This window comes from Gorilla gorilla, chromosome 17 (genome assembly GCF_029281585.2).
Source record: "Gorilla gorilla gorilla isolate KB3781 chromosome 17, NHGRI_mGorGor1-v2.1_pri, whole genome shotgun sequence".
Taxonomy (NCBI): Eukaryota; Metazoa; Chordata; class Mammalia; order Primates; family Hominidae; genus Gorilla; species Gorilla gorilla.
Window position 1 is genome coordinate 63,923,440 of NC_073241.2, and position 15,439 is coordinate 63,938,878.

The 15,439-nt window shown below is 40.4% G+C and overlaps 1 protein-coding gene across 15 annotated transcripts in view; it reads left to right on the plus strand.

The window, feature by feature from the left end:
- DTNA (dystrobrevin alpha) overlaps positions 1-15,439 on the plus strand; it is a 394,389-nt gene that overhangs the window by 193,934 nt on the left and 185,016 nt on the right. For 11 of the 15 annotated variants that reach the window (XM_055368714.1, XM_055368718.1, XM_055368715.1 and 8 more), the window contains exon 1: positions 83-255. The exons of the other annotated variants lie outside the window; for them this stretch is intronic. In XM_055368714.1, coding sequence (XP_055224689.1) covers positions 251-255 — 5 coding nt within the window. In that variant the 5' untranslated portion in view covers positions 83-250. Of the gene's footprint in view, positions 1-82; positions 256-15,439 lie in introns of those variants that run through there. 15 annotated transcript variants of the gene reach the window in all.

A 15,439-nucleotide genomic window follows, 5' to 3' on the forward strand; every position in this document is an offset into this window, starting at 1 on the left:
TGGAGTTTTGGGTGGTCATTTTTTTTGTTGTTGTTGATGTTGATGCTATTGCTTTCTGATTGTTTTCCTTCTAATAGTCAGGTCCCTCTGCTGCAGGTATGCTGGAGTTTGCTGGAGGTCCACTCCAGACCCCGTTTTCCTGGGTATCACCAGTGAAGGCTGCAGAACAGCAGAGATTGCTGCCTGCTCCTTCCTCTGGAAGCTTCGTCCCAGAAGGGCACCTGCCAGATGCCAGCCAGAGCTCTTCTGTATGAGGTATCTATCGAATCCTGCTGGGAGGTGTCTCCCCATCAGGAGGCATGGGTGTCAGGGACCCACTTGAGGAGGCAGTCTGTCCCTTAGCAGAGCTCGAGCGCTGTGCTGGGAGATCCACTGCTCTCTGCAGAGCTGGCAGGCAGAAATGTTTAAGTTTGCTGAAGTTGCGCCCACAGCTGCCCCCTCCCCCAGGTGCTCTGTTCCAGGGAGATGGGAGTTTTATCTATAAGCCCCTGGCTGGGGCTACTGCCTTTCTTTCAGAGATGCCCTGCCCAGAGAGGATGAATCTAGAGAGGCAGTCTGGCTACAGTGGCTTTGAGGTGTTGTGGTGGGCCCCACCCAGTCTGAACTCCCAGTGCCTTTGTTTACACTGTGAGAGGAAAACCACCTACTCAAGCCTTGGTAATGGTGGAAGCCCCTCCCTCCACCAAACTTGAGAGTCACAGGTCGACTTCAGACTGCTGTGCTGACAGCGAGAATTTCAAGCCAGTGGATCTTAGTTTGCTGGGTTTCTTTGGGGTGGGATCCGCTGAGCAAGACCACTTGGCTCTCTGGCTTCAGCCCCCTTCCCAGGGGAGTGAACGGCTCTGTCTCACTGGCTTTCCAGGCACCACTGGGGTACAAAAAGAAAACTCCTGCAGCTACCTTGGTGTCTTTCCAAATGGCCACCTCGTTTTGTGCTTGAAACCCAGGGCCCTTGTGGCACAGGCACTCAAGAGCATCTCCTGGTCCGCAGGTTGCAAAGACCATGGGAAAAGGGTAGTAACTTGGCAAGATAGCACCCTCCCTCATGGCAAGTTCCTCATGGCTTCCCTTGGCTAGGGGAGGGAGTTCCCTAACCTCTTGCACTTCCCGGGTGAGGCAATGCCCCACCCTGCTTTGGCTGGCCCTCTGTGGGCTATACCCACTGTCTAACCAGTCCCATTGAGATGAACTGGGTACCTCAGTTGGAAATGCAGAAACCACCCACCTGTTGCGTTGGTCTCACTGGGAGCTGCAGACTGGAGCTGTTCCTATTCAGCCATCTTGCCACAATGGGAGATTTTAAATAACTTGTTCTCAAGTAATTCAGATAGGTGATTTTAATCATGATGTAATCTCAAGTACTTCTGTTGAATCACAGAGTATGTGAGAAAACCCAAATGTGTTTAAATGCAGAAATCATCTTTTATCCATCTTTGTATTCCTGGAAACTAACACAGTGCTTGGCACACTATTAATACTTTCTAAATAAATGGCTGGTGATTAAGGGCAAAGGCACAAAGCAATGCTGGCTAATGCTTACTGAGTTCTTATTTTATGCAAGAAATTGTTCTATATTCTCCCTTTCATGCCCAAACAACCCTATAACATAGGCACTATTTTTATCTCCTTTTTTAAAGATTAGGAAACTCGGGTTCACAGAAGTTAAATAACCTGCCCGAGGTTAAGTAAGTTGAAGGTGCAAATTCAAGTCCAGATAGTCTGGCTTCAGGGCCTGAGCTCCTAATTGTGATGCTCCACTGCCTCTTAGGTAAAATAATCACCAAGTAATTTTAAAACACAGGAGCAACATTTTGTATTACTTAAAAACATTCTGTCACTTCATATAGCACACCTATATTAACAGACCTGCTCAAATCATGAACACTCACTTTGAACAGAAATTACCTCTTTTCTGTATTCTTCCTCTCCTTTCCTTTTAAAACATGACTGACTAAACTAACTTTCTAACTTATGTTCAGATCTCATCATTTTCATTCTTCAGTGATTTGTTCTATCTCAAATATCCCATTGCTCCTTTTACAAGATTGCTTAAGGATGTGTAATTTTGAGCAAGTTACTTAACCTCTCTGAGCGTCAGTTGACCAAGCTGAAAAGATAAGTCTATTTCACTTCAAGGACTAGGAAACAATACCTATAAAACAAAGCACAGTGGAGTTCCTGATGCATTGCATGTGTGAAACAAGCAGTTGAAAATATCATCCAAGTACTCTCATCCACTTTGGTTTCAAAGCCAGCATTGACTGCCCCATCCGAAGAAAATCTGTGTTCTGTATTCCTTAGCATGTCATAATACTGGTACAATGGACCTCTTGGGTCTCACTGCCTACCTTTGCTTCCCATCAGCTGATCTTTGCTAATATAGGGATATTTTGCCTTTCCTAAGCCATGCTCTTTGTTCCTTTACTTTTGCACATGCTGATTCTTCTGCCTAGACACTCCTCCCATCCACACCCCTCCCTAAATCCCCTTCATCCGCATGCACTCATGTACTCTTACATAACTTGCAATATGCTAGTCATCTTTCAATATCCAGCACAGCTGCTGCTGTTACCATTTCACTAAAGTCACTGATGAACTTCTCATGGATCATAGTTATGTGTCCTATCTTTGAATACACATAGACTTTTGGGTTATTTGTAGGGTATCAGCACCTAATGTAGACAACAGAAAGAAAATCAACCTTCATTATCAATCACAGCACCATATCTTAACTTCTCATGTTATTTCTCTTTTTCTTCTGAATTTTTCATCAAAGACAAATGCCAAGTCTCCTCCTCTTTGAAGTTGCTATACCAAGTTCAGAAGTAGTCTTCCTTTCTGGTTTTGAATGAACTATGGAGGGTCATATTTTGAGATAAATTTGAGTGCCTTCAGTGTAGTTAAGATCATAACACTTTATCCAGCCATTAGAAGTAAAAGAAGAGCTCCGTTCTGGGGAAGGAAACCTCACAGAGGGGGTCCGTGGCACTCTGTGCCAAGCACCAAAGCAGACGTTCCATGAACATTATCTTATTTAATCTTCATAATAACCCCACAAATTAGCTATTATTATCCCTGTTATTCCAAGAAAAAAAACTAGGGTTCCAATAGCTTAGCTAACTTGCCAATGTTGTATTTCTGGTAAGTGGCAGAATGAGAATGTTAGATCTTTCCACTGCAGCAAACTGCCATTCTAAAAGAGCTTTCCAATTTAATCCTATAAGAAGAATATGTTTGTTAGATAGTGTTAAAATTTTCCATTTAAAACATTTTCCGAGGAGTAAGCTATTTATAACTGCACAGATCTTTACTCATTGGCAAATAAGTTTATGTTTAGGTTGATGCTAAAATTAGCATTATTTCTGTTCAACAAGAGTTTAAAAGATGTAGCACCTTGTGGTTCTGCAAACTACTTATACAAAATCTTCTTCATTGATGTGCACATAAGCCTGGAAATGATGGTGTCTAAAGCTGTAGACTGATAGAATTTTAGTGCTAAATGTTGTCTGGGATTACCACTGGAGGTGGAGTCTCTCTAAGGCAAGAGTTTCTGTCTCTCTTTCTTTTTTCTCCTTAAGAATATTTATGAAATAAATATCTATGACTAATTATAAAAGAATTTCTTTAGAATGCAAAAAAATTTCCTAGACATAGTGATACTATTAGCACTTCTTAAAGAAGTACATAAACACATTCTGAAATTTTTATAACACTATTCAAGGGCCATGCATAAGAATAATAATGTATATTAATAAACTCAAAATTAAATTTAATTGCAAAAATCAGCATCCGTAGAGAAGGGTTCCTTTGTGAAAAATTGTAAGATGCATAGGCAGCATTTATACTTATAATGATCATTCATTCATTCATTCATTTTTTAAACATATATTGCACATCTTCTATGTTCCCTGGCTGTATGTTAGGCACCTGGGAGCCTGAGATAAATAAAGTTTAATTGCTTCAAGTAATATCCTAATTATATTTGCCATAGATTATATCATAGAGTCATAGAATATCATAGAATTGAAGCATCAGAAAGGATATTTCAGATCATGCAGCCCAGACCTCCTAATTTTTAGTCTGAGGAAATTGAAGACTAGAGAGCTTAAGTACTACCCAAATAATTAGCAGCAAAGCCACAACTCGGACATGTCTGAGTCTCCTACTACCCAGCTCTTCTCTACTATACAATAAACTAGCTAACATTTCTATATTCTTGAGTTTATTTTCCCCCAAGAGAAGATTCCTGGTGTAAGAAGAGAAGACTGAGAAAATAAAGTTGATTTTTCTTTTAAATATAATAAATAGATTTATGATTCATCAAGTATTAATTGAGAATTAACTAAATATCAGGAACTTTCCTACGAGCTGGTCATATGTGTGAGAAAAACAGAAATGTCTTTCTGGACCACATCCTGCTTGCCATCTTGTGTGCACTGTGTGTGTGTGTGTGTGTGTGTGTGTGTGTGTGTGTGTGTGTGTGTAAAACCCTAGCCTAAAGGCACTAAACTGCCCTTTAATGGGAATATTAAAATAGCCCAGGCAATGGCAGATATAATGTAGTGCTAAAAATGGCAACTAAAGTGATTAGAACATATTTATATTTACTTTTTTTAAAAAACGTAAAACAGTGCAATCCTTAAACACCTTATGTATTACACTGAAAAGATACAGGTATATGTCTTTGGTCTACTACTGTTATATGAATAACTTGTTTTATGACTGTTTCCTGTTAAACATTTCAGAAGTGGAAAATAATTTTTTAAAATCTCAGTACATATCTACACTGCTATATCTCTTTGAGTAAGATAAACATACAGTATTTTAGAAAAAAAATGAGAAATCTGTTCACATTCCCATGTTATGTTCCTGATTAGTTATCTTTTGTTTGTTAATTGCCCCTTTACTTCCCTAGAAGAGCTTTGCAGAATGCTATTTACCTTTTCATAAGTATGATTTTTAAAACTATGTTATCACAAGAGTGGATGGAGCAATGTTTTTCCATCAAAAACTAGAATTCTGATGGGTTTACAAAAGTTAGTAATAATGTGCTTTAATGTTAGTGCATTCTTAGTAATGACAATTTACTGTTTGAGCTTGTATTTTAGCCATCAACTGATTTTTGTCACTTTCAAAAAGCAAATGTTAAGTCTGTACAGAGTTTATTTTAGTGAAATCTTAAACTGTAAATTTGATAGTTTCAAATTAGCAAAGCAGATAAATAATGTAGCTCTCAATTTTGTCTATTTCTAACCATTCTCTAACAGTAGGCTAGAAATTTTACTGCACTTTTGTCTGTGTATAATATGCCTTCACACTCAGATAAAAACTTGCAGTATTTTTACTTCCAATCCTAGTTGGATAAGTAAGGTGGCTGTCTTTTTTTTTATGAACGGGTTTTTATTATATCATGTCTCCCTAATGTATGTAAACAGCTCTAGTGTCACATGATTTCCCTTCTGAAGTTGAATTTCTTCCCAGGGTAGTAGCATCCACAAAGCATATATTTGGCAGCAAAACAGCACTAGTACATTACAGATAAGGTTACATTCTTCCCATTCAGCCACAGCAAATGAGCCTCTCATCCCCTCAGTTAAACAGGTTCTGGTTTTATACTGAAGCAGATTTAGCCTCCCTCAGTTCCTATTGCTCGTGTGTGGTCAAGGGTGCTACCATGAGTAGGACGGAGCATGCCACCACCTGAATCCCTGGCATATTCCCACGGCACTTTGAATTCTCCTTTGGCAAAAACATTTGCAGACATTAAGTACAATGGTAAAATTACTGTACTATAACAACGTTCCCATTCTCTCCTGGATTCTCCCTCCTTACAGTGCTAGAAGTGAAAGGACCTATGTAGCAGGACTTGTAAATGCCCCCTAAATTCAGTTATTAACAGGAATTCTTCCATCTGATAATTACACCTTTGAGATTTCCCATATCATCCAACCCTGGGGCTGTTGTGTGTAAAGTTGTAACTGCAAGCATGAAGGTTTTTCACTAAAATATTATTAATCCACCTCCTGAATCCACCTTCTCCCGATTTTGTCTTACCTAATAACAAAGGTAATAGTCTAGCTCAGCTCATGATTGCCTTCTCATTAAAATATTCAGATCCTTTTCATACTCATACTTGGGGCTCGTGTGTAACATACACAACCTTAATAAGCTGTGGTTGCCTGGTAACCAGTGGAGGCGCTAACCAGTGGAGACGGGTCAGAGAGTCTGAAGAACATAAATAACTGAAGCATTGACATTAGTTTCAGCTGGGTCACCCAAGCCTTAATTCTGCACTAGCCATCCCAGACATTTCTAATGGGCTGGTGAAACAGTAGCTTTCTCAGAAGTAGCTCCTTAAATCATAAAAACAAGAATTAGCGTTTAACATAATGTCCTTCTCTATGGTCTGATAGGAGTTTGGGGAATGACCATGGAAACAACAGGACCAGATCTTAATGCCTTTGAAATACTTTTTACAGAATACAGAATAAAGTGTTTGCAAGGACTCAACACTCTCAGACAGCTTTTTCCACGTGCTCCTGATTCTGTTGGCTCAGTTTCATTAGGAAAATTTTTTTTTAGCATTTACCCATTCTCTAATATTATCTTTTCCACGTTGAGTGGTTAAGGATTCTGAAACATTTTCCCTTTTCAAAGGCTCTTGCTTTAAAAAGCAATGTAGAAACAAAGAGAAAAATAGTTAGAATAAGCAGACTGATAGCAGGATGGCAAAATTAACCCATAACATAAATAATACCTGATAACTTCTGAAGAAAGCACACACAGCTTGAAGCATACCCAGTGCTGTTCCTTATACTGGGACATTTGGCCATATGCTGGGACTTTCAAAGCCCCAGGATAAGATACCCCTGTCTTAAAGTGTGTTACATTTTAAAGGGAAAAGAGAACATTACATTTTTATGAAAACAATAAGAAATACACTATTGACTTGAAAGCAAAATTAGCGTGAGTTTTTAAGGGGAAAAATAAGATAGGCCGGGCATGGTGGCTCATGCCTGTAATCCCAGCACTTTGGGAGGCTGAGGCGGGCGGATCACAAGGTCAAGAGATGAAGACCACCCTGGCCAACATGGTGGAACCCCCATCTCTACTAAAAATACAAAAATTAGCTGGGCCTGGTGGCACATGCCTGTAGTCCCAGCTACTCGGGGGGCTGAGGCAAGAGAATCACTTGAACCCGGGAGGTGGAGGTTGCAGTGAGCCAAGATTGAGCCATTGCACTCCAGCCTGGCGACAGAGTGAGACTCCATCTCAAAAAATAAAAAAATAAAAATAAGGTAAAGGAATGGCAGCATTGGAAAGTAATTCTGTCACCAGACCCACCTCATGTACTGCCATTGCCTCATCTTCCCAGCCCACTGAGTGGGAAATTTGAAGAAGTACAGCTGTACGAGATAGACATTTCACTGTTTGGAAAGAAAGATGGTTTTTTTTTTATTTAAATGAGAAAAAATGTCACTACTCATAACCCAGTGATTTGTTTGGACTCTGCCCTACATATGGGCAGCACAGAAAATTATTAACCACTATTTATTGAGAGCTGTTCAGAGGCCTGCCCACTTTACTCTAAAGCAGTGGTTCTCAACCAGGAGCAGCCTAGCTGTCCAGGGAACATTTAGCAATATGTGTAGGCATTTTTGATTGATGCCTGGGAGTGGAAGTGATACTAGCATCTAGTGGGTATAGTCCAGGGATGCTGCTAAGAATCTACGATGCTCAGGGCAGTCCCTAAAAGTAAAGAATGATCTAGCCCAACGTATCAATAGTGCCAATGCTGAGAAATTCTTCTAAAAAGTACTAAGAGCTGAAGTAACTCTGTACCAGGCTCAGTATGTGGTATTTTTTTGTTACCATTGAATCTCCACCACCATTCCATTAGGTGGGTATTACTGTTACCTCCATTTTCAGATGATGAAGTGGAGGCTCAGAAGGTTAACTTGCTCAAGGCCATGCAGTAAACAAGTAGTGGACCCTGAATTCAAAAGCAGATTAGTTTCCACAAGCCAACTCCTGTGAGGTCACTGTGCTTCTTTCTTCAAAAATACCTTCTGTATTTTTGTAACTGCCTTCTGTGTTTTCTGAAACTCTTTGTCTCCACAGGGCCCCTATTAAAATGCATGTGTGTCATTTGAGCTGGCTGACAGGATAGTTAATCATGGCCTATGATTCCATTTCCCGAGTAAATTTACTGGGTTCTAGGGACCTGGACTGGAGAAGAGATGACATTGTTAGAAGGGGAGACAAAAGGTTCCTGAAAAGGGAAATTTCATTTTTAAAACACCCTCTTTGATGGAGAAGATGGGATTCCAGGACAGGGCTTAGAGTGCAGAAAAGGCCTAATTGTGCACCGGGGATTTGATTGTATGAAATAGAGCGAGGCTGTGGTAGCAAGTATTGCAGGAGGAGGTGACAACTTCCTTGTTCTAAAGGAGAGGATAGGCCGATTCTTCCTGCTAGAGGAACCCATTGTCTTGCTTGTGGCCTGCCCTTGAGGGAATCCGAACTACTGGAAGAGCAAAGAAGGCAGTCAGGCATGGGCACAGAAGAAGCCCAGGAAGTGTTGGTGATCACAAAACAGGAAGGTGACAATCCACTTTAGCCAACACTTGCAGCAAAAGAACCTCGTCATCTTCAGCATGTGAAAAGAAAACAGTAACGTTATTTTCAGAGAATGGTTCTGTTCCTTGATTCATCATTCCCTTGACCCACTCCTTCACACGATGCGTCATCTGCTTTTCAATGCTCCTGCTGATGGCCAGCTGCACTCTGTTACCTTTTCGGGCTCTTGTTGGGTCTTGCCTCTCCACTCGTCCTGTGCCCAGTCATACAGAACCATTTGTCATCCCCCTGATGTGTCAACATTGTCTTCTCACCCTGTAGAGTCCCTTTTGTGAGTGAAGAGACTTTTCCCAGAAACTACCTGCATTAGTTTCCTAGAGTTGATGTCACAAATTACCACAAAGCTTAGTGGCTTCAAACAATAGAAATTTATTCTGTCATAGCTTTGTAGGCGAAAAGTCTGAAATTGAGGTGCTGGCAGGGCCATTCTCCCTATGAAGGTTCTGCGGAAGAATCCCCCCTTGCCTCTTCCTAGCTTCTGTGGGTTCCATTAGTCCTGGCATTCCTTGGCTTGCAGCTGCATCACTGCAATCCCTGCTTCAGTCTTCACATGGCTTCCCCCGTTTGTATGTCTCTTTTTACGTTCTCTCCTCTTCTTATACAGATACTAGTTGTCTTAGGGTTCTCCAAAGATACACAACTAATAGGATAGATGTACATATAAAGGAGAGTTTATTAAGGAGTATTGACTCACACGATCACAAGGTAAGGTCCCACAATAGGCTGTCTGCAAGCTGAGGAACAAGGAACAAAGCTGAAGAACTTGGAGTCCGATGTTTGAGGTCAGGAAGCATCTAGCATGGGAGAAACATGTAGGCCAGAAGACTAAAACAGTCTAGTCTTTCCACGTTCTTTTGCCTGCTTTTATTCTGGCCCTGCTGGCAGCTGATTAGATTGTGCACACCCAGATTGAGGGTAGGTCTGCCATTCCCAGTCCACTGGCTCAAATGTTAATCTCCTTTGGCAACACACTCACCCAGGAACAATACTTTGCATCCTTCAATCCAATCACATTGACACTCAATACTAATCATCACAACAGTCATTGGATTTAGGGCTCACCATAATATAGTATGATCTCATTGTGATCCTTAACTGATTATATCTGAAAAGACTTTGTTTCTAAAGGAGATAATAATATGCATTTGAGATATGAATTTTTGAGGGACACTCCTTGTATTAGTCAGGGTTGTCCAGAGAAACAGAACCAATATGTACTCACATGTGCACACACACACACACATCTATAAAACCATGTATTTTAAGGAATGGGTTCATGTGATTATGGAGGCTGAGAAGTCTCCAGGTGTGCAGTTCAAAGGCCTGGAAACCAGGAATGCTGATGTTGTAAGTTCCAGGCTGAATCCAAAAGCAAGAGAAGACCAGTGCCCCGGCTCAAAGACCATAATGCAGAAAAAGCACACACTCTCTTGCTCAGCCTTTTGTTTTATTCAGACACTGTAATTTTAACAGATTGGATTAGGCCCACTCACACTGGGGATGGCAATCTGTTTTACTCAGTCTACCAATTCAAATATTAATCTCATCCAGAAATACCCTTGCAAATACACCCAGAATAATGTTTGACCAAATATATGTGCACCTGGTGACCCAGTCAGGTTGACACATAAAATTCACTGTCACACAACTCAAATACACAACGCCCCGCAGACTTTCCCTTGCTGACAAGCCTGGCAAGGGAACTGCATTCGCAGTGATTGACTTAAACCCTTCCCTGAGACTTTGGTGGAGGCACAGACAACAAATAATTCAGCATTTTGCCAGCAAAGAAAAGGGGGAGAACGGTTATTAGGTAAGTAACTAATAAATCTGCTGCATTTCTATATATTTCTTTTTGGTGAAACAGACCCATCCGTATTAGTCTATGCTTTGTATTTTCAAGCAACAAAAAGCAAAGCAAAACAAAACAAAAAAACTTGGCTAGCTTAACAAAAAAGAGACAGTTGCGCTTTAGACAAGGACAGATCCAAAAGTTCAAAGGTTATACTCAGGACCCTGTCTCTTTCCGCCTTTCTCAGCACCATTTCTCCCTGGCGTTCAATTAATAGTTAAGGAGATTCTATCTATGCAGTGATGAAGAAAATCAGCAGACCTCCAACCATACACAATCTACCCAACTATACATCACAGAGAAAAGAGCTTAACTTTGACCACCATAGAGCTCTAATTGGCTTTCCTTAGGTCACATAAACATTCCTACTCTAACTCTTATTTTCAGTCTTGATTGCTGCAGGATACCTATGATATGGACGACCCAATCAATACCCTCATCATATCCAGAAAAATATTCCTCCATTTGACCTCAGCCATCCACTTGCTTAACCACTAGAGCTGGTTACCTTCAGGAAATTAACCACTTCCACAATCAAAATAAGATACTTCTGTCTCCAAATACCACATGCTCCACTTCCAGCTCTTTTGCTCTGATATCTCACATTTGTGATTCTTTGTGTTCATTAAAGGGTCTTTTGGGCCTCATTCTTTTTCACTATCAGACTCCTCCTGTCTTTATTTTCTTCCTTACTTGCTTCTATTCCATAGTTTATCCCTTGTACAAGCTTTCCTTTTATATACCTTCAAGTCCCTACCTCCTGTCCTGCCATCACATTCACCAGGCGTTAGTGAACTCACTCACCTGATTTACCACTACTTGTGTCTATGTAGCTGAGCTTTGTTGCAGAAAACCACACAGCAGACCATGCTGAAATCCTACTAGGCTCATAATAAGCACTTCAGGTGTGCTTGCAGCACTCCATGTCTATCCTACTATTTCTATAGTGAGCTCACACTCCTCCTCTGCATGGTGACTGGTTCATCACTTTCCCATTTGCATCACGCTTCTTCTCCCCACTCCGTGTCTGAGCTACCAACCTTGCTTCTTACTTCATTGAAAACATAAAAGCCATTAGATAGAGACTCCCTCTTCCTTAGGTTTCCAAACATGCAAGTATACCATCATCTGCAGCCTTCAACTCCTTTTTCCCTAGTGTCGCAGGAAAGGCAGTTTCTTGCCACATACACTCTGTATCCTATCCCCTTTCACCCTCTTAAGGACTGAGTGCATTCAACCAGCCGTTTTCTCTCTCACATGCTCCGTCTCTCTGCCTGTAGTGGACCACTCAGAAGGTAAATATTTTTAAGAGTCTCCTATATTTCCTATATTTCCTGACTCCATATTTCCTTTCAATTGCTGCCCTACATTTGCTCTCGTACAAATTAAAGTTTCTAAAAACACAAAAAGTTGCCTACACAGGCTGACTCCACTTCCTTGCCCTCTATCCTTCTCCTGTTTCTCAACATTCCCCCAAAAAAGGTTCTTGTTAAGTCATTGTAATCTCCATATTCCAAAGCCAGTGGATGTTTTTTCCATTCTCATCTTACTCAACTTCTCAGTAGCTTTCAACTCAAGAATCACCACTTTCTTCCTGAAAAATTCCCTTGTCTTAGAGTCCATAGAAGCACACTCACATGGTGTTTCTCCTGCTTCCTAGGTCTCCCTGAGCTGGGGCAGCATCCTAGGCATGATTCTCGATGTGTGCAGTCTCTTCTCTTCCCAGGGCTTAAAAAAAAAATTCCTCTCTACCTACAACTTCCACATGTGTATCTGCATCCAAGCCCTATTTTCAGAGCTTCAGGTTTATACAGACACAGCCTATGTGACATTTCAAATTCAAAACTGTTCCTGGCACACACCTCTCCCCTCATTACATTCCCTCAGCGCATTCCTGCACCAAGCCAGCTTCTACATTAAAGTAAATGGCATCTCCATTTATTTCAGAATGCTGGGAGGTTTTTTAAATACTTTATTCTCACTCGTTTTCCCACATTCAATCTATGACTGATCCCTGTCCGTTCTACCTTCAAAATATGTTTCAAATGTGTCCGCTTGTCATTGTCCCCATTGTCAGCATCCAGTCCAGCATCATCAGTCAGCCTCCAAACTCGTTTCACTATATCCACCCTTTCCTCTGTCCCATCCACTGTCCACACCATAGACAAAGTGTTATTTTAAAAACAAAAGTTGTGTTTTATCACTATTATCATTGAAATTCTTCAGAAGCTTTGTGCTGCCCTGAGAATAAATTTCAGAATCCCTAACATGGGCTTCAAAGTCCTGGTCCCTGTGTGACCCTGTCCCCATCTGCACAGTGCTCCAGCCACACTGCTGTTCCTGCATTCCTCCATCACACCAGGCTTCCTCCCACTCATGGACTCAGGTCTCCCTTTGCCTGAAATCCCTCGCCTCCTTTTTCACAGGTGTCATCTCAAATGTCCCTTTCTCAGAGAGGTCAGAGATACCACCAAATCACCTCAGAGGTGACATTCTATACTCATACCCCATTCCAAGCATGGACACAGACTAAATTATCACGTGAAGCTGCGGCCAGCTCCCAAAGCTTTCCTAAAATCTTCACAATAACAGAGACGATACAAGTCAGAAATCGTTAAAATTAGTCTTCAGCATAAGTATTAAACTGTAAGTCTTGCCCTTCATAAGACAGCTGCTAGATTGGCCTTTCTTATTCATCCTAATAATAGAATCCAGTGGCCTTTCTTCTTGGGCCACCGTTTTTAGAACTTGCTTCCCCCACAGTTAGGCATTCACTTTGACCTGGACCTTATCCCCACGTCCAGAACCTCAGCACCTATTCTCTCCCTTGATCTAGACCCTAGTCCCTTCCCCATTCCAATTAATAACTTGTAATTTTCCACCTATATCACCCATAATAAACACAGCATTTTTTTCTCTTTTACATAAAGTGGCTTAATTTCTTTTTCCTCCACCTCTGTCTTCCAGACTAAGCTATATATAAGCAATACACCTATTAAAATTTATTCCAAAAAAAAAGAGCAATCATAAAGCCATGAACTCTGTAGCCTTCCTTAAAATCTTGGAAAATAGACAGTTTTAAAGGTAACAATTCATTTTACCCAACCTGCATATTTACATAGAGACAGATAGGAAATGGTAACTATAAAGATGTTAACTGTGGTTGTTGGGATTATAAAGGATTAGAAAATATTTTTGCTAATTTTTATTTTTTAATTGGTCTGCAGTGTGTACTGAGGATGTCATAAAGTCTGAAACAGATAAAATAGTCTTTATGTTCATTCTTTACATATGGTTGCTACAAGTAAAACAGTATGGGTAGGAAAGCTCAACCGCAGGATTGAATGTGGATTGTCGGGTTTCTCTGTGCTCTGTATGTATGTATAGAAGAATTTAAATACAAAACTGGTCATCACTGGGATGTAGAGCGTTCTTACATGTACTACAAATACAAGTGGCTAATACCCTTTGAAAATTCGTCCTTGATGAATAATATAGAATGTTAATGTCTTCCTGACTTGTATACTTATAAGCCAGAATTTTGGTGCTGTATTAGGAGGTTCTTCCTAATGTCTCGCCTGGCAAAAACGTACTATGGTAGCTTCAGTAAAAAACGAAGAACATCTATTCACCATTATTTTCACTGGGATATACTTGCAAATGGTCAAGTGCCTCCCTCACAGGCTTCTCTTCCACTTTCCTTCCTGTTTATTGTTCACCATCTTACCTTTTCCGGTTTCTCCCTTTCACATGTCACTATGAGGCTCCAAACAGAATGCAGTGGCCTGATGGAGAACTGACCAGTGTGGAACAAGGAGCATGCCTCCCAGATTGACTCCAGGGATCTCTGAAATATCAGATGTACAGTCCTTGCTGGCAGAGTATTTGCCACCACAGACACCCAGAAGTGTTCAAAGTGCCTGTTATCTTTATATTTTGGGTCAATTTATATGAAATTTGTTCAATTACTAGATGGACCTTTTTTATTCATTCCAATAATGGAATTCATTTAAGTGTATAGGATGAAATTCCAAATATTCGTTTGTTGCTTGTCTCAGTTTAGTCAAACAATTTCCACAATAGTGTGCATTTCTTCAGTATTTCCTTCTTTTCTATTCTCCCCTTCTTGGGAATTTTGCTATGTGTTTTCTTGAACCACATATGCTTCTCTTTTTCTTTCCCCCAAATCACCTTATATCCTTTTCAAACTGTTTCTTAATCTTTGTTTTACCATAATAATTTATTATACAGTCTTCCCTTAATTTTTTCTAACTTGCTTTATTTTCTCATATTCTTTTTTTTATCATAATGTCATCAATAATTAACTTTGTGTGTCTACAGGGTACATGACATTGCATTTGCTTCCCAGTTCTCTGCATCCCATTATCTATGATGCATACACACATATTACTTGATATGTAGTTATAGTTCACCCTCCCCTTGCCCACTGACTACGTGATTACTTGTCCTTTCCCCAGGGAGCCTTACAAAGAAAGGAAGGGAGAAAGTCAGTAGCCTCTGTCACTCCTACATCTCATCTTGGTCACTGAATATGCTTTTAGAGTATATTAGGCATTTCTCCATAGAGCTTTAGAATGTGTACTGTGCTGATGTATTCCAAGTCCCTGAATACAAAGTAAAAGAATCTGGGAAAATACACCTAATATCCCCCAAACAAATGCTTTCCAAGCTCAGGGGACACTGACTAGGTGATTTTCCCCTCCTTAACATTCTGCCTAAACTGACCTAATTAAATTCTCTGTCTACTCTCAAATCAGTTGGTCATATTCCTTCTCATATATTGTTATAGCTACAGTTAATATTTCCTTTTTCCATGTTCTTATCTCCCCATCTAGATTGTAGGCCATTTATATTTCTTTGACTACACCTAGTTCATTAACTGTTTTTAGAAAGCACTTAATTCAAAGGTACTGAATCAGTACATCT